The sequence below is a fragment of the Delphinus delphis genome, chromosome 17, assembly GCF_949987515.2.
Source record: "Delphinus delphis chromosome 17, mDelDel1.2, whole genome shotgun sequence".
Classification (NCBI taxonomy): domain Eukaryota; kingdom Metazoa; phylum Chordata; class Mammalia; order Artiodactyla; family Delphinidae; genus Delphinus; species Delphinus delphis.
The window spans coordinates 79,275,371-79,294,908 of record NC_082699.1 but is presented as its reverse complement, the minus strand read 5'-3'; the positions used below and the strand labels follow the sequence as shown (position 1 = coordinate 79,294,908).

At 54.4% G+C, this 19,538-nt stretch overlaps 2 protein-coding genes across 3 annotated transcripts; both read right to left on the bottom strand.

Moving 5' to 3' along the window:
• Positions 1 to 14,669, bottom strand: GLI4 (GLI family zinc finger 4). Its single transcript, XM_059995405.2, is given in 7 exon segments — positions 1 to 1,088; positions 1,771 to 1,872; positions 2,563 to 2,721; positions 6,317 to 6,346; positions 6,349 to 6,515; positions 7,723 to 7,883; positions 14,242 to 14,669. Coding segments are annotated over 6 exon segments (1,482 nt in total). The 5' UTR covers positions 7,815 to 7,883; positions 14,242 to 14,669; the 3' UTR covers positions 1 to 156.
• Positions 14,670 to 14,853: 184 nt separating this feature from the next.
• ZFP41 (ZFP41 zinc finger protein) lies at positions 14,854 to 18,780 on the bottom strand. 2 transcript variants are annotated; one of them, XM_059995436.2, is made up of 2 exons: positions 18,594 to 18,780; positions 14,854 to 15,828 (listed from the first exon to the last, which is right to left on the bottom strand). In XM_059995436.2, the coding sequence occupies exon 2, from the start codon at positions 15,643 to 15,645 to the stop codon at positions 15,049 to 15,051; it is 597 nt and encodes a 198-aa protein (XP_059851419.1). In that variant the 5' UTR covers positions 15,646 to 15,828; positions 18,594 to 18,780; the 3' UTR covers positions 14,854 to 15,048. The 2 variants fall into 2 exon arrangements, with proteins under 2 accessions (XP_059851419.1, XP_059851417.1); XM_059995434.2 differs by lacking the exon at positions 18,594 to 18,780 and adding an exon at positions 17,059 to 17,637.
• Positions 18,781 to 19,538: the final 758 nt, after the last annotated feature.

The window sequence follows — 19,538 nt, the reverse complement described above, 5'->3', positions numbered from 1 at the left end:
CAGCCACGTGGCCTTCCTCCCGCGTCCATCAAGTACACAGACTTTATTCGGGACACGCACGAGATGCCGGCTGCGCCAGCCAGGAGGCGCGAAGGCAGGAGCCCTCCGCGGGAACTCGCCTCGACCTCAGGCTGCTGACGCGCGGCCCCGCGCCCGCTACTCCCGGTAGTGCACCCTCTGGTGCTGGATGAGCTGGGAGCTCTGGCCGAAGGCTTTGCCGCAGGCGCCGCAGGCGAAGGGCTTCTCGCCCGTGTGGGTCCGCAGGTGCCGGAAGAAGTGCGAGCGGCCGCGGAAGGCCTTGCCGCAGTCGGGGCACTCGTAGGGCTTCTCGCCCGTGTGGATGCGCTGGTGCTCGATGAGCACCGAGCTCCAGATGAAGGCCTTGCCGCACTGGCTGCAGGCGTACGGCTTCTCGCCCGTGTGCAGCCGCTGGTGCCGCACCAGGTTGGAGCTCTGGCTGAAGGCCTGGCCGCACTCGCCGCACTCGTACGGCTTCTCGCCGTTGTGGATGCGCAGGTGCTGCGTGAAGTGCGAGCTGTGGCTGAAGGCGCGGCCGCACTGGCCGCACTCGTAGGGCTTCTCGCCCGTGTGGATGCGGTGGTGCTGGATGAAGCCCGACCAGCCGCGGAAGCGCTTGCCGCACTCGTGGCAGGCGTAGGGCTTCTCGCCCGTGTGGATGCGCTGGTGCTTCAGCAGCAGCGAGTTGTACTGGAAGCTCTTCCCGCAGGCCTCACACCTGTGCGGCTTCCCGCCCCGCGGGCCACTCTGCCGGGCCCCGAGGCCCGAGCCCCGGCCGAGGCTGCCCGCCAGCTCGTCGGCGCGCCCCGGGCCGCCCTCTGTCCCCGAGGCTCCCTGCAGCCCGAGCGGCCCACGCCAGGTGCCTCTCTTCTGGGGGCGGGGCCCGGCCCCCGGCGGCTGGCCTAACGGCCGCTCCAGGCTGCACTCCTGCCCCAAGCTGTCCCCACACCTGGGTCTATGGGGAAGGCTCCTCAGAAGGGTCCTGAGCACCCCCGTGTCCTGGTCCACCTCATCTTCAGGATTGTGCGGCTGGGGAGACGACGGGGCCCGCTCGCCCTCCAACTCGGGATCTGAGAAACGGGAGAGGCGGAGAGCACTCAGCCGCCCACCAGGCTGTCCGTCCGCGGGGACCCCCGCCCCGTTCCAGATGACAGCACCAGGGTGAGAACACACAGGGTGCGCGCGCATGTGGAGGGGGGAAGCCTGACAGGAGATTCAGACTCAGAGCCAAGCAGAAAAGCCCCTGATCCTGAGGACGCTGCCCACACGGCCCCGGAGCTGCTCCACGGATCCCCAGAGGACACCCCAAGGGCTTCTCTAGGGGAGAGAGGCGGGGGGTGGGGTGGGGAGGGAGAGAAACGAGGAGCTGAGGGCCTGGATGAGCGAAGCCCCAGGGGAAGGGGGTGGGGACCAGAGCTCGATTTAGGGGACAAGTGGAGGTCAAGGGCAGTACACAGGGGTGCCAGGATGACTCCCCGATTGCTGGCCAGTGTTGCCAAGTCGGACACTCTAGCCGGACAGGCAGGTGGATATGGGGGTCTGCGCTGCTCTCACAGCCCAGAAAGTGTCAGCAACAAGACCGGGACTGAACGGGGGGAGGGGCTGTGGGGGACAGAAGTGAGCGCTGAGCCAGGGACAAGTGGGGCCCCGGGGCCTGGCAGCGGTGGTGGGCGCTGCACAGAGCCTGGAGTGCAGCAGCCGCAGGTAAACGCGCTTCTGGGCGGGGCCCCGCGGCAGGTTCCGCTTGCTCACCTGGCCAGCAGGTGTCTCTGCCAGCCTGGACCTCCTCCACGTCCCGGAGATCCTCCTCTTGTGGTGGCTGGGAGGGCACCTCAGGGCTGCAGCCGGGGAAGCCTGAGGGTCACAGCGGGGCTGGGGCTCATCTCTCCCTCCTCTAGAACGGGTTGTACCCCCCAACACACCTCGTTGCCCTCTGGAGGCTCGCTGAGTGGGACGGAACACATCTACCTGGGTCCTCGTCCTGGCTACCAAGAGCTGATTTGTGTCCTCGACTGTGAGGGGAGTGAGGCCAGGCCTCCTGTGGGACATGGGGCAGGGAGGGGACCCCGGACTCCCTGACGGCTGCGTGTGAGCAGGGTCCAGGGGCACCACACACCGCAGGGCTTGGACATCCTCCCCGACCAGTTGTCGGCTATTTCCACACCTGGACACCCCCAGACCCTGCCGGGGGGCGGAGCAAGGCTGATGGTTCCATCCCTGCAGGTCCCTGGGGGTCCCCACCCAAACCAGCTTGCCCAGAACTCTGGAGACCATTTTCCTGGCGTGGGATCAAAGGCTCGGAGAGGGAGATAAGGTGACTGACTCCTCTCACACAGGCCTGGCCATCGAGGCTTCTTTTTTTGCACCCCTCATCCCCTAAAGAAACATACTCCAAGGGACTGTCCTCTAGGGAGCCACTGCTCACACAGCTCGACCCCTAGCCTCAAGCACTGCTGCCCGAGTCCCGACCCAAGCACCAGGGTGCAGGAGCCCCAGCGCCCAGTGAGCTGCCTGCCCGCAGTGACGGCGCAGGGAGGCAAGTACCATGTTGATGGCCGTGGAGGTGAAGCTGGGCCTCGTGACGGTGGCAGGCTCCAGGTGTCTCCGGTGACTCGAAAGTGACAGTGGACAGGACATGAGGGGGCTCCTGACTGTCCCCCAGGGCTGCCATCTTCCCCCAAGGCCTGCTGGAGGACTGCACACCTGGGAGCCGGGCAAACGAAAACCACGGCGACATGAGGGGGTCAGAGGGATGTGCGGGGTGGGGCCGATCAGCCACAGGTGAGCTGGAGGCTCCTCCCCGGGGGGAGGAACTAGCGCCAGGAGGTAACCTGTGGGGCCCACCGTGCGAGGCCACCGGGGCCCCTGGTGTGTTCTACCATGTGCACAGCACCAGCGCACCCACACGAACTGAACCCAAGCTCTCCCCCCAGCAATGCCCGCAATGTCCTCCCAACCCAAGGCCTTGCCCATGGAGAAAAGCAAAGCTGGTTCTCCCGGAAAAACTCCCCCGTCACAGCTGGGGGCCGCTGGCCCTGGGGAGCGCAAAGAACTGACTTTGCCTGCCGGAGCAGGAACGTCCTAGGTTAAATCTTAACGAGACATTTCCAGAGAGGAAAACCCCCCTCAGAGGCCGCAGGCTGGGGCCCCTCACATCCCAGCCCCGCCTAGGGCGCTCCGAGCCTCCTCTGGGGTCAAAGATACTTTTCTTTAGTCTGGTTTGCCGGAATAGGTTGGTCTAAAATGAGGATTTTTCTTTCAGACTTCCATGAAGTAGGAGGCCTTATCTGGGAGTGAAAAGCGGCAGGGGAAGGATGAAAGGTAATGTACATCCAATAACGGCGCAGGCAGCACCTGCTTCAAGGAAGCAGGGAGGCAGACGCCACAGGGCTCCTCACCAGTGGGGGCCTCCTGGGTCAGCCCCCGACCTCAGCCCCTAAAGATGGGAAGGATCACCCACAGCCAGGTAAGTGGACACACGGTGGGTCTGCAGTGCTGACATCTGGGTATGCCACATTTTAAATATCTGGGAAAGGGCACGGTCACCCCTAGCCGGGCTCTGAGGGGAGGTGGCGGTCACGAAGGGACGCCAGTGCAAACGTCTACGCTGCTGCAACAGGCTGAAGGCAGAGGGGACACAAACGGCACCGGCCCAGGAGCAAACCCTCCTCCACCCCGCCTCCCAGCTTGGAGCCTGTGCGCCGCCGGAAAGAGCCCGAACTCGGGGCGCTTGGCAGCGGAGAGCAGGGTGCCCCGGCTGAGTCCGGCCACGGACCTCGGGCCAGGGGCAGCTCTGAGCCTCTTTTCCATCTGCAAAGTGGGCATCACCACAGCTCCCGTCCCTGGGGTTCCGGGCGCGTGGGGAGGCGCCCCGCAAACGGACACCCGCGATCGCCAGGGGCCAGTGTGCCCCCTGCACACTGCGTCCCGCCATCCGCGCCCCCCACGCCCGGCCGAGGCCAAGGTCTCGGCGGCTGCGGGGACAACGCGCGAGCGCGGGCTGGGCCGAGGGTGCCCCGCAGCCGCCACCACCGCCGCCCGGCGCCCACTCACCTTCCGATCGGGAGGTGGCCGCCAGCCCGCCCACCGGCCGGAAGTGCTCCCGCGCCCCGCCCGCCCGGCCTCGCGCACTTCCGGGACGCTCTAGGTCCCCGGCGGACCGGTGCCTTGGTGACCTCGGGGGCTATGGGCGGGGCAAGAGGACACCTCGGGGTTCAGGCAGGAGGGAGACGGGGAGATGGCAGGGGAGAGGAGGGGGCTTGTGATGGAAATGCACACAACCTAATTCTCCTTGGATGTGTCCTCCCCGATGGTGGACAGCGGTGGCCGTGGGCCGGACTTTCACCCTTTCTCGTCTTCAGTCTGTCCCGCTGGTTCAGTTTCAGAGGGATGGGGGCAGCCTTCTGTTTCCCATGAGGGTGGACAGGCCTGAGGGGTTCTAATTACTCCCATGGAGACTTTTAGCCAATCACCATTTTTCTTCCCACCTCTGCCCCACTGTCAGGGTTACCCGCGACCCCATCCCCAGGCCCTGCCAGCCTTCTCAGCCTGGACGTGCACCTTGTCAAGTGTGTAGGCTTCTGCCGAAAGCTGCTTCTCCTCATTTTCCAGCTTCTGAAGCCTCCAGCCGACAGCGCTTACTCTTCTCTCTCCGGCCTCGTGAATCTTCTCTTTGGCCCTTCGCCTAAGTCACGGATCTAACTCGGGTCCCCACCCTCAGCATCCTGGGCTCTTTAGGACGCTGAACAGCTTCCCTGACCCCCGCAACTGACAATAGTACCTCCCCTCAGTTGGGACAACCAAAAAAATGTCCCCAGGTGTTGCCAACGTCCGCTCCTGAGGGCAGAATCGCCCCTCGTGAGAACATCTGCTCTAACAGAGGCAAAGTGAGCAGGGGCACAGAGGGGAGGACTGACAGAGCGCGTCAGAGCTCAGGACCTGAACGGGGTGCTGACAGGGTCTGGGGGCAGGCAAGGTCACGTCACACTGTAGGCATGAAGCAACGACAGGGCCTAACTTTGTTTCCCAGGGAAAAATGTCCCCTGCTTTTTGAAAGTTCTCTTTACACCACTTTGCTTTTACAAGAGACCTACATTAGTACCTGTTTTCCAACAAAGCCAAACAGGATTTTAGCTTTTTTTGAATAAAGGCAAAAAGTGAAAACAGCGCTCAGCATTTGTTCTGCAGCAGCTGCAACCGAGGCAGCGAGAGCGGCCCCTGCCGAGCTCCTGTGGGACTGCACTCAGCACCAGGCTGCCGGGGCTGCGAGCCGCGTCTGGGGGCGTCTGCGCTTCGTCTCGATTTGCCCTGTGCGCCGTGAGCAACACGTGTCCTAACAAGGTAACTAAGTGCCTCTTCGCTTTATGCCATTTCGGCCTTGGAAGGTGTCACAGGAACGCTCTGCTTTTGGATAGCAGGGGAACCTGTATCCAGGCTCAGAGAGGGGTGTCTATTGAGGGACACGGTATTTTGCTGAAGCAAGGGGTCATGCCCATCCTAAGTTAGCACATTCCTTTTCTGATTTGTGTGTTGGTCTCTTACAAGTTTGGTTAAGATGAGGCGGCCCCCAAGAGACACATCCAGAGGCAGTGACCAGCTGGGCCTCTGGCTCTGCAGGCCTGGGCCAGACCTTGAGCTGGGAGATGGTCTCTCCCTTGAGGCAGTGGCACCTCCCTGGGGACTCTTGACTGTGGGGAGAGCAGCTGAATGCAGTGAACAGGTCAGAACAGATGTTTATTGTAGGAGAAAACAAGATCCAGAGGCAGCAGGACAAGGAAGCACTGACGGATGCCCAGGGCATCTGGGAAGAAACGTGGGGACCAGCGCAACAGCCGTCTGGGTTAAGAGAACACCGCGTGAAAAGCAAGCCCTGGGAAAGCGAGGAGAGAACAAAAGAGAACATCTACCCCAAAGGTAGACCACACTTGCTTTCCACGGACTGAAGGATGTGAAAATATAATCAAGTAAAAGTTCAACAAATTTGACTAGTTGGAAAGTTGCATTTCTAGGACTAAAAATAACAGTCAGAAACACTAGACTGGGGAAAGCGTCCGCCCCAGCACAGGCCCAAGGCCACCCGCTGTGCACAGGCGTTTGTAGCCCATGGCCACCTCGGTCCACCAGGGGGGCATGAGGAGAGCAGCACCCCCAGTGCTGAAGCTCTCCAGGAAACAAACATGCAGTAACACCAAGAGGCAGGACACTAAAGGCAAACGGGACCAGAATGCTGCGTGGGTGAGGCTGCAGGGACACAGGCCACGCGGGCCCACAGGGAGCTCACAGGTTGTGTCGGACGTACCTGACACCGGGGCGGCCCAGTGCCGAGATCGTGGGGCCGGGGTGCCGGGAGCTCACCCCAAGGGACGGCTGTCCTCAGGCCTTGGAAATCCCCGTCCGTGGAGTCCGCAGCGTCAGCCTCGCCCTGTGGCTGGGCCTGGATCCTGTAGGGGCTCTGGTCAAGGGGAGGACCTCCGGCTCCCGGCTTTGCTGACAGGTGGCTGGAGTTTGTGCGCAAGCAGCCAGGAGGCAGTGAACTTCGAGCTCGGGGCAGGGGTCCTTGAAGACACCGGCTGCCTCTCAGAGCACAGCCCTGACCCCAGGCAGTGGATCCCGGGTCACTCCCGCCCTGTCCCCCGCCATTTCCCTCTCTGGTCCCAACGCTGTTTCCGTGGGCCTCGAGACACCCCCTTTACCCCGCCATCTTTGCTCACTGAAAACCCCACCCTCACCGTGACCTCTGTCTGTGCTGCTCCAGAGCAAATGCCCAAGTGCCCCAGCACCAGGGGCTTCCACTGCAAGCAGGGCGACTCGGAGCCCTGGCCTTGCCCCCAGGGCCCAGGCCAGCCCAGTGTCACTCTGCAGCGCGTCTTGGTGTCTAGCTCACCGGCAGAAGAAAGGAATGATCACATCTCGGTGCCCAAAATGGGGACAGACATGAGCGGCCATTAGAAATAAAGCCCAGGTGACATGCTGGTGCCCAGAGCCTCCCCAGGGGTGCAGTGGACCTGGCGAGGGCGACCTGGGCTGAAGCCCGTCAGCCCCGCCTGCTCCGTGGCCCGCACCGCCAGCTTCCCTCAGGGCACAGGGTCTGGCACGAAGGACCACAGACGTCACGTCCCCGGGACATCCGCAGGTGTCCCCACGCCCGTTCAAGGTCCTCTGTGCCTTCGCTCTGACGCCAGGTCATGCCGTCCCAGCGCCCTCCGTGCTGGCCCCGGCAGCGGGGAGCCTGCGCGGTAACTCAGGTGCCCTGACGTGTTTCTGCGGTCGCTGCTTTAACCGTTCTCCCGTGTTCAGTGGGGAGGGGACACCCTGAAGGGCGTTTGCCGGGACAAGCTCCGAGGCCAAGGAGGTTCTGACTTGGCCTGAGCTGTTTCCTCCTGGAGCCTGTCCTACAGCACTCCTGGCTGAGGGGCAGGGGCTGAGCGCCTCAGAATCTCGAGACAGCTCCCTGCGGTTGCTTCCCCTTTTCATCTCACTGCCTTCACGCGGCCTATCAGACGGAACACTTCCCTCCACCTCCACCTGACCCGACGGCAGGCACTGCCCGAGGGTGGAGTGTCTGCTGCCCGGCCACCTGCCCTGCGGTGACAATGCCTGCCCTGTAGTGACAGCGCCCGCGCTGCAGTGACAGCCCTCCGCGCCGTGTCCCCGCACGCCCCTGCTGCAGCCTAGCATGTGCACCGCAGGGGTGTCCTTTCTTACCACGGCCTTTCTCTTCCCTTCCTTCTTGATCTCTGTTCCTCCCTGGAGCTCAGGAACGTGGAAGTTTTGCTAGTTGTGAGGTTCTTTTTCATGCATATTTCATCAGGAACTTCTTGCTTTGGGGCAGATCCGCTTTCACAGCCGAAAAAGGACAGAAATACCTTTTGAATAAATAAAGAAGCGCAATTATCACCTGGTTGATAATTGGGAAATTATCAACAGTTGGGCAATGCCAACGGTGTGAATAAGGCCAGGCTCTGGGCACATGGACACGCGGAGGCTGGTACTTGGTGGGGATAACGGCCACAGGGGCTGGAGGAGAGCAAGGTGGGGAAGGGGGCGCGGGCTGTGGCTCAACCCATGTATCCCACCCTGGGTGGCAACAAGATTTCAAGGAAAGTGCTTCAAAACTTGGGACTTCCCTGGTGGCACAGTGGTTAAGAATCTGCCTGCCAATACAGGAAATACGGGGTCAAGCCCTGGTCCAGGAAGGTCCACGTGAATATTAATAGTGATGGCAGAAGCTCTGTACTGCTCTTTTTCAAAGAGAACGCGGTTTAACATTTAACCTTAAGGTTTAATTTGCTATAGACTGTTTTGTTCTTTGATTTTTATTTTATATTGGAGTATAGTTGATTTACAATGTTGTGTTCGTTTCAGGTGTACAGCAAAGTGATTCAGTTATACATACATATATGTGTGGGTATATATATATATTCTTTTTCAGTTTCTCTTCCCATATAGGTCATTACAGAGTATTGAGTAGAGTTCCCTGTGCTCTACAGTATGTCCTTGTCAGTTATCAATTTTCATATATAGTAGTGTGTATATGTTAATTCCAACCTCCTAATTTATCCCCCCCCCACCTTTCCCCTTTGGTAACCGTAAGTTTGTTTCCTAAGTCTGTGAGTCTATTTTTGTTTTGTACATAAGTTCATTTGTATCATTTTCTTTTAAGATTCCACAAATAAGTGATATTATATGATACTTGTCTTTCTCTTTCTGACTTACTTCACTTAGTATGATAATCTCTAGGTCCATCCACGTTGCTGCAAATGGCATTATTTCATTCTTTTTTATGGCTAATAGTCCATTGTATATATATATACCACATCTCCTTTACCTTTTCCTCTGTCAATGGACATTTAGGTTGCTTCCATGTCTTGGCTATTGTAAATAATGCTATAATGAATATTGGGGTGCATGTATCTTTTGAAATTATGGTTTTCTCTGGATATATGCCCCATAGTGGGATTGCTGGGTCGTATGGTAGTTCTATTTGTAGTTTTTTAAGGAGCCTCCATGCTGTTCTCCATAGTGGCTGCACCAATTTACGTTCCCACCAACAGTGCAGGAGGGTTCACTTTTCTCCACACCCTCTCCAGCATTTATTATTTGTAGACTTTTTGATCATGGCCATTCTGACCAGTGTGAGGTGAAACCTCATTGTAGTTTTCATTTGCATTTCTCTAATAATTGGTGATGTTAAGCATTTTTCATCTGCTTTTTGGCCATCTGTATGTCTTCTTTGGATAAATGGCTATTTAGGTCTTCTGTCCTTTTTTTTTTTTTTTTTTTTTTTTTTTGCGGTATGCGGGCCTCTCACTGTTGTGGCCTCTCCCGTTGCGGAGCACAGGCTCCGGACATGCAGGCTCAGCGGCCATGGCTCACGGGCCCAGCCGCTCCACGGCATGTGGGATCTTCCCGGACTGGGGCACGAACCCGTGTCCCCTGCATTGGTAGGCGGACTCTCAACCACTGCGCCACCAGGGAAGCCCTGTCCATTTTTTTTTATTGGGTTTTTTGATATTGAGCCACATGAGCTGTTTCTACATTTTGGAGATTAATTCCTTGTCGGTTGCATCGTTTGCAAATATTTTCTCCCATTCCGTGGGTTGTCTTTTTGTTTTGTTTATGGTTTCCTTTGCTGTGCAAAAGCTTTTACGTTTGATTAGGTCCCATTTGTTTATTCTTGTTTTTATTTTCATTACTGTAGGTGGATTCAAAAACATCTTGCTGCAGTTTATGTCAAAAAGCGTTCTGCCTATGTTTTCTTCTGAGAGTTTTATAGTATCCGATCTTACATTTAGGTCTTTAATCTATTTTGAGTTTTTTGTATATTGTGTTAGAAAACGTTCTAATTACATTCTTTTACATGTAGCTGTCCAGTTTTCCCAGAACCACTTATTGAAGAGACTGTCTTTTCTCCATTGTATGTTCCTGCCTCCTTTGCATTGATTAATTGACCATAGGTGTGTAGGTTTATCTCTAGGCTTTCTATCTTGTTCCATTGATCTATAAGTCTGTCTTTGTGCCAGTACCATACTGTTTTGATGACTGTAGCTCTGTAGTATAGTCTGAAGTCAGGGAGCCTGATTCCTCCAGCTCTGTTTTTCTTTCTCAAGATTGCTTTGGCTATTCAGGGTCTTTTGTGTTTCCATACAAATTTTAAGGTTTTTTTGTTCTAGATCTGCAAAAACTGCCATTGGTAATTTGATAGGGATTGCCTTGAATTTGTAGATTGCCTTGGGGAGTATAGTCATTTTGACAATACTGATTCTTCCAGTCCAATAACATGGTATATCTTTCCATCTGTTTGTGTCAGTTTTGATTTCTTTCATCAGCATCTTGTAGTTTTTGGAGTACGGGTCTTTCACCTCCTTAGGTAGGTTTATTCCTAGGTATTTTATTCTTTTTGATATGTAGGCAATGGGACTGTTTCCTTAATTTCTCTTTCTGATCTTTTGTTGTTATAGAAATGCAACAGATTTCTATGTATTAATTTTTTATTGTGCAACTTTACCAAATTCATTGATGAGTTCTAGCAGTTTTCTGGTGGCATCTTTAGGATTTTCATGTATAGTATCATGTCATCTGCAGACAGTGACATTTTTACTTATTCTTTTACAATTTGGATCCCTTTTATTTCTTTTTCTTCTCTGATTGCCGTGGCTAGGACTTCCAAAACTATGTTGAATAAAAGTGGCCAGCGTGGACATCCTGTCTTGTTCCTGATCTTAGAGGCAATGCTTTCAGCTTTTCACCACTAAGTATGATGTTAGCTGTGGGTTTGTCATATATGGCCTTTATTAAGTTGAGGTATGTTCCCTCTGTGCCCACTTTCTGGAGAGTTTTCTTTTTTTTAAATCATAAATGGGTGCTGAATATTATCAAAAGCTTTTTGTGAATCTATTGAGATGACCATATGGTTTTTATTCTTCAGTTTGTTAATGTCGTGTATCACACTGATTGATTTGCGAATATTGAAAAAGCCTTGCATCCCTGGGATAAATCCTACTTGATCATGGTGTATGACCCTTTTAATGTATTGTTGGATTTGGTTTGCTAGTTATTTTGTTGAGGATTTTTGCATAGTATCAGTGATATTGCCTGTAATTTTCTTTTTTAGTGGTATCTTTGTCTTGTTTTGGTATCAGGGTAATGGTGGCCTCGTAGAACAAATTTGGGAGTGTTCTTTCCTCTGCAATTTGTGTCGTCTATGCATCTCTGAATTTATGTCATCTATGAAAGCAATCTGTCTGGTTAGAGGATTCTTCAGGCTATTTCCTCGAGTTGGCTTCAGTAACTCATCTTTCTTCTATAACCCACTTCATTTGAGTTCTCACATCTCTTGGTTCGACAGTTTATCCTTCTAATCTCTGATGTATCTGCCATTATCCTCCCCTTCTCACTCCTAATGGAGCTCTCCTTCTCACTCCTAAAGGAGCTCCTTTGCTCCTTCCTTCTCTCTTTCTGGATTCCACTGCCAGGGAATGTCAATTTTCATAGTCCTGTCAGAGCACCAACTTTTATTAAAAATGCTCTCCATTCCCATTAGTTGTATTAATTTCTATAATTTATTGCCTCCATTCTACTTTGAGTTTATTCTGTTGGCCTTTTTTCACTTTTAAAGTTGGATGCTTAGCTTGTTGATTTCCAGCTCTTCTGCTGGTCACATAAGGCTACAAATTTCCGTTTGGCTTTAGTTACACCAGAATTTCTGGCAAGTTGTATTTTCATTATCATCCAGGTTTAAGTATTTTATAACTTTCATTATATTTTTTTCTTCTCGCTTTTAAAAAATTTATTTATTCTTGGCTGTGTTGGGTCTTCGTTGCTGTGTGCAGGCTTTCTCTAGCTGCAGTGAGCGGGGGCTACTCTTTGTTGTGGTGTGCGGGCTTCTCATTGTGGTGGCTTCTCTTGTTGCAGAGCACAGGGGGCTTCAGTAGTTGTGGTGCGTGGGCTCAGTAGTTGTGGCTCATGGGCTCTAGACAGAGGTTCAGCAGTTGTTGTGCACGGACTTACTGCTCCGTGGCATGTGGGATCTTCCCAGACCAGGGCTCGAACCCATGTCCCCTGCATTGGCAGGTGGATTCTTAACCACTGCGCCACCAGGGAAGCCTATGTTTTTCTTCTTTGACTCAGGCTACTTAGAAGGTTTTCTTTTTCTGGAATTTGGGTTTCATTTGAAGAGCAATAGAAAAAAAACCCAAAAAACAAAAAACCCATCAAAACAGATTTATCTGAAAGATTTGGGTTCAGTGCTTGGTGGTGATGTGGTGTCATAATGGTTAACTCAGAAGAAATGGGAAATGAGCCTGTCTGTCTGAACCAAAATGACAGGAGGCAAAAAAGACGGTGGACTGATTTTAGTTTGATTGTGTGATTTATTTTCTCATGTCTCTCTTGTTTTCCTGGCTGATTTCATTCTCTTGAGAGAGGGACTGACGGCTGTCTGCTTGCACAGCCGCCTCTCATGCCTGTGGAAAAATGTCCCCTCACTAAGGACACTAACACGTGACCGGAGCTGACAGCGGCTGAACTGGGGGTCAGCACGGCACTGAGGTCACACACAGTCACTGACCAGGCTGAGCACTGTCAATGCCTCCAAGTCATCTCTGAGGAACCATAGGCACAAGGAGGTGAAGGACGGGCCCAAGGTCCCACATCTCCAAGGCACGAGGGTCGAGTCAGTAACCCCTGGCTCCAGAGACTATGCTCTTTGCCACCTGCTTCCTCTCTAGAACTCGAAGACACCAGATTAGAATGCTTCTTCTCTCCCATCAAATTGGCGAGATTAAAACCCACCTGCTACCTGTGCACTGCTGGGGCACTTATGCAGCACAACCTGGGGGAAGGTAATTTGCCAGAATGATCTCCCCGTCAGCTCATTTCTGGCAACCCGTCCTGTTGGCCCTAAATGTGGAGATGTTTACTGCCTTGTTTTTATTGACCTAAACTGGAAACAGCCTACATGCCTTTGTTAGGAGAAGGTTAAGTCAACGTTTTATTTAATGGATCATTACGCAGCCACAAAAAATGCTTCCCATTGGTATTAACGTGGAAACATAATAACATAGAAAATGAGAATTTTTCTATAGTACATGTGATGTGTTGTAATTTACGGTACATTTATACAATATTTTATATATAACAATATATCCATCATGGTATATTATAAACCATCATAAATAAAAACCAAACCAAACCGAAGCAGATGCAGACACCCCTGGAACGTGTCACATACCCTTCATCTGAAACTGGCCAAATCCGGCCCACCGCCTGCTTCTGTAAATAAAGGCTTATTGGCCGTTTCTGTGCTGTAATTGCTATGGCATGTCATGGCTGAGCTGAGTTGTGGCAGAGACCTTATGGCTACAAAGCCAAGAACAGTTATTATCTGTCCCTTAACAGAAAGTGTTTGTCAACCTGCCAATCTGCATTGTTGTTATTGCTTCTTTGCTCAGCCTTTGAGAGCAAACTGCAGATGTCATGACCCTGTGGCCCTTAAGACCTCAGCATGCATCTTTCATGACAAGGACGTTGTCTGGGATGGCTGCAGGCCATCAAACCAGGGAGCTTTGACACTGATGTGCCCCCCCACCTCCCCTGTGGACAGTCTAGACCCAACGTTTGCCAAATGTCCCAGTGACCTCCTTTATAGCAACCTTTCCCCACCCAGGATCACAGGTGTGTTTTCCCTGAGCCAGACCCTGGCACCTGTTTGAACAACTTTGCCTCATCACATCTCCAGTTCCGGGACTGTGAGAGCAGGATCACAGGTCACACCTGGGGCCTGCCTGTCGGGGTAGGAGGAGGGCCTGCCGAGCTGTGAAGCAGAGGTGCGAGCTCAGGTAGAGCTGTTATAACGTCATAGCTTTTAGAAAGAACAAGAGTACAAATCTTAACCTGGAGGGATGTTTCCACTGGGAGCACTCTCTCCTGTCTCCTGATGGAGGGGCCCCCAAGATCAAGGCCATTATTAGTTTTCTGGGTCTAAAGAGCTGAAAATGTAGGTGTCAACATTTTCCTGATAAAAAGCCCTATTACTTCCTGGATAACAGTCACCTCACCCCTCTTATACTGTGCTGGAATTCTGGGACAAACCACACCCTCGCCCAGGAGAACATGGAGCCCATCCAGACCACTCTTGGAGGGAAACCAAGGGCAGGCACAGCATGTGGATGTGAAGGGGGTAGGATGGAAGCTGGGGGCCAAGCACAGAGAAGTGGAACTAACCTGCACGGAGAGCTGGCCCTGGGGGGCAGGCCCACCGTCTCGTGTCTGAAAGGCCGCATGGCAGGCAAAGGCTGCATCCAAGCTGCCGTCAACATCCCGGGGCCTCACACGGCCAGGGCAGGAAGCGCCCACAGTGGCAGCATTTAGTGTCCTGAGTGGTCCACCTGGTAAGTCAAGGCTGCTCAGCTGGGATGATGGCTGATGTGGGAGGACACACAGAGAGCCCAGTTCCTGGGAGCAGGGGCCAAGTTCAAGGAATGGTTCTCCAGAGAGGAGGGAAGGCAGAGGACAAAGCACAGCACCGCCACCAGAGCCAGCCAGGGGGACACTGGGGTCCCCAGTGCTCGCTGCGGAAGCACTGCCATCCAGCTCAGGGCCACAGGCCTCCTGCCGGGCTGCATGGAGATGGACTTGGGACCCAGTGGGCCAAAGGTCTGCAGCACAGTCTTCAAAGGAGCCAGTGGGAGGGCCGAAGCCAGCATGGGAGTCACAGGCGGAGGTGGCAGTGGGAGGTGCTGACTGTGCTCAGGTCTGAAGCCTGTCCCCTGGACAGCAGTTTGTACACTCGCCTCCCTGGTGCCACAGCTGTGAGGAGCTGCCTTGTTATCATGATGTCTTGCCCTGGAGATTCTCTAGACCAGAAAGGTCTCTGGCCACACCGGTGTTTGCTGACCTGGCTGGGGCGGTTTTCCTGGTGACGGCAGGACCCCCAGCCCGATCAGACGCCAGGGAGGAGGAGCCCCAGGCAGGCCTGCCAGGACAGTTTTCGCGGGCACAAAGCTCTGAGTCTGGATGGCTTGCCCACACTCAGTGCTTCTTCCGTGGGTGACGTTTCCGATGGCGAATAAGACATGAGCTGTAGGCAAAGGTTTTCCCACATTCCTTACATTCGTACGGCTTCTCTCCGGTGTGGGTTTTCTGATGTTTTAGGAGATTTGAGCCACAGTTAAAGGCTTTGCCGCACTCACTGCACTTAAAGGGCTTTTCTCCGGTGTGAATCCTCCGGTGCTTGGTCACGTCGGAGCTGTGCCTGAATGTCTTCCCGCACTGGGCGCACTGGAAGGGCTTCTCTCCAGTGTGGACTCTCTGGTGGCGAACGTGATCCGTCTTGTGCTTGAAGACGCGCCCACATTCGCTGCATTCGTAGGGCTTCTTCCTCTGGAAGGGAGTGAACACAGGAACCCCCTCAAAGTCATCTTTAAATGTAGCACTGAAGGCCTCAAACATGTGTTCCTCGTCCTCACGACTCAGGCTGGGTTCCTTACTGTGCTTTTTGGCCAAAGTGGATCTCTGGTTTGGCTTCTTTTTCCTAGATGCTTTATCTTCCTTGGGAGTGTCCTTCTGAACACGTACTTCTTCCTCTGGGGTCTGTGCCTTTTTTTTTTTGCCTGTGGGCTTTTCCATCCTTCTTGTCCCCAGGAGAGAGGAAGGACCACTGGAAGCCGGCAAGGGCCAAGGAGAATGACCAGCAGCAAAATTCTCCAGCCTTACGAATTTCCTTGTAACTCCACTTCTTCAGAAAGGTCTTGCTTTAGACACAACACTGTATTTTCCCAAGCTGGTAACTGCAGTTCTGGAACAGAAACTCTGCAACAAAGAGAAGAGCACCAACAACCCTTCTGAGGCTGGAGAGAAACAAGACCACAAACATTAGATTAAACGAGTGTTTGGGAGGAACACAGCCATGAGGTCTTTGAGTGCTGAGTTATGAAGGGGCAGATGGGCAGGGAAGGGGTGGGGGAGGCATGGGAACATGGCCCCATTCCCTTCCCTGCTCACGTATCCCACCTGGACATCTAACGAGTCTCAGGCTGGACATGACCAAACAGAGCACTTATTTCCCAGAAACCCACCCCCCACAACCTCACTGTTCCCAGTTTTCCTCATCTCAGTAGATGGCATCATCGTTTACTCAGTTGCTAACTGAGGAATTCTTTTTTTCTTTAATAAATTAATTAATTAATTTTTGGCTGCGTTGGGTCTTTGTTGCTGCGTGCGGGCTTTCTCTAGCTGTGGCGAGCGGGGGCTACTCTTCGTTGCGGTGCACAGGCTTCTCACTGAAGCAGCTTCTCTTGTGGTGGAGCACAGGCTCTAAGCGCGCGGGCTTCAGTAGTTTTGGAATGTAGGCTCAGTAGTTGTGGTGCATGGGCTTCATTGCTCTGCGGTATGTGGGATCTTCCCGGACCAGGGCTCGAACCCGTGTCCCCTGCATTGGCAGGCAGATTCTTAATCACTGCGCCACCAGGGAAGTCCCAACCAAGGAATTCTTATTCCTCTGCCAGGGGCCAGCATCTCCACACCTGCGTCCAGTAGGACTCATGTGTACCATGGACCAACGACTGCCGTGTGGTCCCCAAACTGGAGTTTTCCCAGCCCTTTACTTGCTCCTTCTCCACTTCTTGTATTTGGGGCCAGACAACGTGCTTTTGGAGTTACAGGCTGTGGGAGCCACATGTGACCCTCATGGAAGGTACCTCCCATCACTTGGAGCCTGGATTCTGAGCTGGATGAAACTCGCTCCCACCCTCATCCCAGCCCTCCCCTGGGTCCATCCTCCACAGAGCAGCCAGTGAACCCCCGTCACATCTCTGCCCAAATCCCCACTGGCTCCCCTCACACTGCTGCCCCTGTGTTTCCCCCCCGCCCCAGCCATCCTTAGGTTTGCCACACATTCCTTCCTGCCTCAGCACCTGGGTGCTCCTAGAAACAGGTCCTGAGAGGAGGTGTTGGTGGTGCTGGCCCCTCACTCATTCAGAGCTCTGCTCTGAGGGCCCTTCTCAGGCAGTCCTCCCTGACCCCACTCCCTGGTTCCCTTACCCGGCTCCCATTCTCCTTGTGGCACTTAACTGGAGCCAACTCATCCACTGAAGGCCAAAACCCCAGGGAACAATCAACTACGATCTTGCTTGCATTGTCTAAAAAATCTGACATTCTCTGTCTCTAATCCCATCTAAAAGAATTCCAACTTCACCACGAGTTCAAACAGGAATCAGTCGGTTCCAGTGGTAGGTGCTTGTAGAAGCGTCACCAGCATGGCTCACGTCTCATTGGTTAAGAACCTTCATCTATTGCTTTTCTGTATTATTTCTGAGTTTTGTTGACCTGCCTCTTCCCTCAGCGCTAACTAATGCAATTCCAGGATAAAGCCTTGACAAGCTTCAGGCTCTTTAACTGCTAGCAAAAGAAATCCTCCACAAGATTAGGAGAAAACACTTTCCAAAGAAAGCAGATCGTGTTCTGAGTCCTCAAGTCATCCCTGAGAAGACCTCCCATGACCTGTGCTGGTCGCCCGATCTACTGGGAGGTCCATCTCCTGACAGGCTGTCTCACCCTAAAACGTGGTGCTCTGGGTGATAATGTCCCAAGTGACATACGTTTTGAGGTACAAATGCTTTGAATTCCCTTTAAGTTAAAGGGGGTACTTGGGCTTTCACCCACTCTCCCATGCACAGAGGCAACACATAAAATGACTGGACAGGTTTCCCAACTTGACAAGAGTTTGAGAGTCTGGTTTCTTCTAAACGAAAATGCTTAGATACACCTGACTTGGATTCAGGTAAACGTCATTCTCTGAAGGCTCTATTGGAGGTAGCTTCTGGGAGGTAGCATCAGGTGAGAGCCAGAATTGAGGGTGATGGAAGGCCATCTAGGCTGAGGGAAGCATGCACAAATATGGGAGCATCTCTGCCGGGGAGGTAGGCGGAACCAGGGCAGAGGATCACGGCCCCAGTCAGCCAGGCTGGAGTTTGAGCTCAGGTGTAGGAAACAGATGAGAACCAAGAACCAACAGGAAAGTGCTATCAGCCCTCTGGCCCACGGCTCCCCAGGGAAGGCGCAAACTCAGCTTGGCTCTGTGCTGACCCATTTGATGGAGAGGGGTGGTCCTTGAACCCACTGAGCCCGACAACTGCCGGCTGTGCTCCAAGAACTGTGCCCCCACCAGGACTCCCGTCACTCCACGTGTGGCTTGTCACTGACGTGGCAGTCTCCCGACGAGCCGAGGGCTCTTCAGGGCAAGGATCGTGTCTTTTTCATCCTTGAATCCCTAGTTACTTGGCTGTAGCCTGCACATACTGCTGCTCAGGAAACATTCTAGATAATCGTCTTGTCTGCCTAACTCAAGCTGGCAGGTGCTTAATGGCAGAGACTGGACGTACTCACTTCTCTAAGTCCCGTGCACACCAAGGAATAAAATATTTAATTATTAAAAGCGGCGTAGACCTGAGGTCATTGTCTTGGTCTTTTCGTTTCACAGGCCTGTAGGCCTGATGACTGCTACAGCCACGCAGAAAACTCAATCCACCTTGTCAGAGCAGACGAGAACCCTGGCCTAAAGGCCGGGGTGCTGGTACCTGCTGTGCGACTCCAGTGTAGCTCCTTCACTCTCTGTGCCAGGCCTCTTGTAACATGAAGCTTTGGGTATCCCCCTGCAGCAGGATACTCCGTGGTAACCTCACTTGTCCTCAGAAGCCGGGGTCTAAGGGAGAGGCTGGATTACTAGTGGTGGGAGATCCAAGGGCAAACATGCACCCAAGCAGTGTGTGGGCCCGCAGCGGTGTCGAAGCCAAGGAGAGGGCGCCGCCTGACAGAGCCTCGCCAGCCTTGGGCCCGAGGACTCCACCTCGATCCGCACGGAGCTGGTCTTCGAGCCTCGCCCTCCTCCCCGCGGCGCCCAGGAGCCTAGAAAGGAGTGCCGTTGCTCTGGGCAGGGGGCCCACGCGACGCCAGAGGGACCCAGTGAATTCCTGCATGGAGGCTGGGCGGGCGCGCCCCACGCAGGGTCCCCGGGCCAGGAGGGACGCTTCGTCCCCGAGCCCCGCCGCACCCCAGCTGCCCAGCGCCGGGAAGCTGCACAGCCGAGCAACCCCGCCCATGCGCCGGCCGGAAGGGCCCGCCTCTGGCCCCGTCCCTTCCGGCGTCGCTCTAGGAGGCGAGGGCCCGGGCCTCTCTGTGGTGCTCCCGGGAGGGCTCCGCCCCTCAGCTGGTTTCCCATTTCAGGCGATCCCCGTTGGTCCACCCGCCCGCTCGCCTTCGGTGCCCGCAGGAAGAGCCCGCTCCCAGCCGGCCGTTTCCGGTGCCGCTCTAGGTGGCGAGGCCCCAGCATCTCGGTGGTGCACCACGGTAGACTCCGCCCCCGAGCCACCTCCTTCCACTCCGCTGGGGTCCCACACGCCCCCTCACGCAGCCACCCCACCATTAGCTGCACCTCAGTCACCTCTGCGCCCGTTCCCTTACTCTTGTGCCCCCTTCCTCCTGTACTCCATCACTCACTTCAGCCCCCCTCGCTCCCCCCGCAC

Bases quoted from the DNA above. Each gene is read 5' to 3' on its own strand.
- ZFP41 (XM_059995436.2), bottom strand. From the start codon at position 15,645: ATGGAAAAGCCCACAGGCAAAAAAAAAAAGGCACAGACCCCAGAGGAA.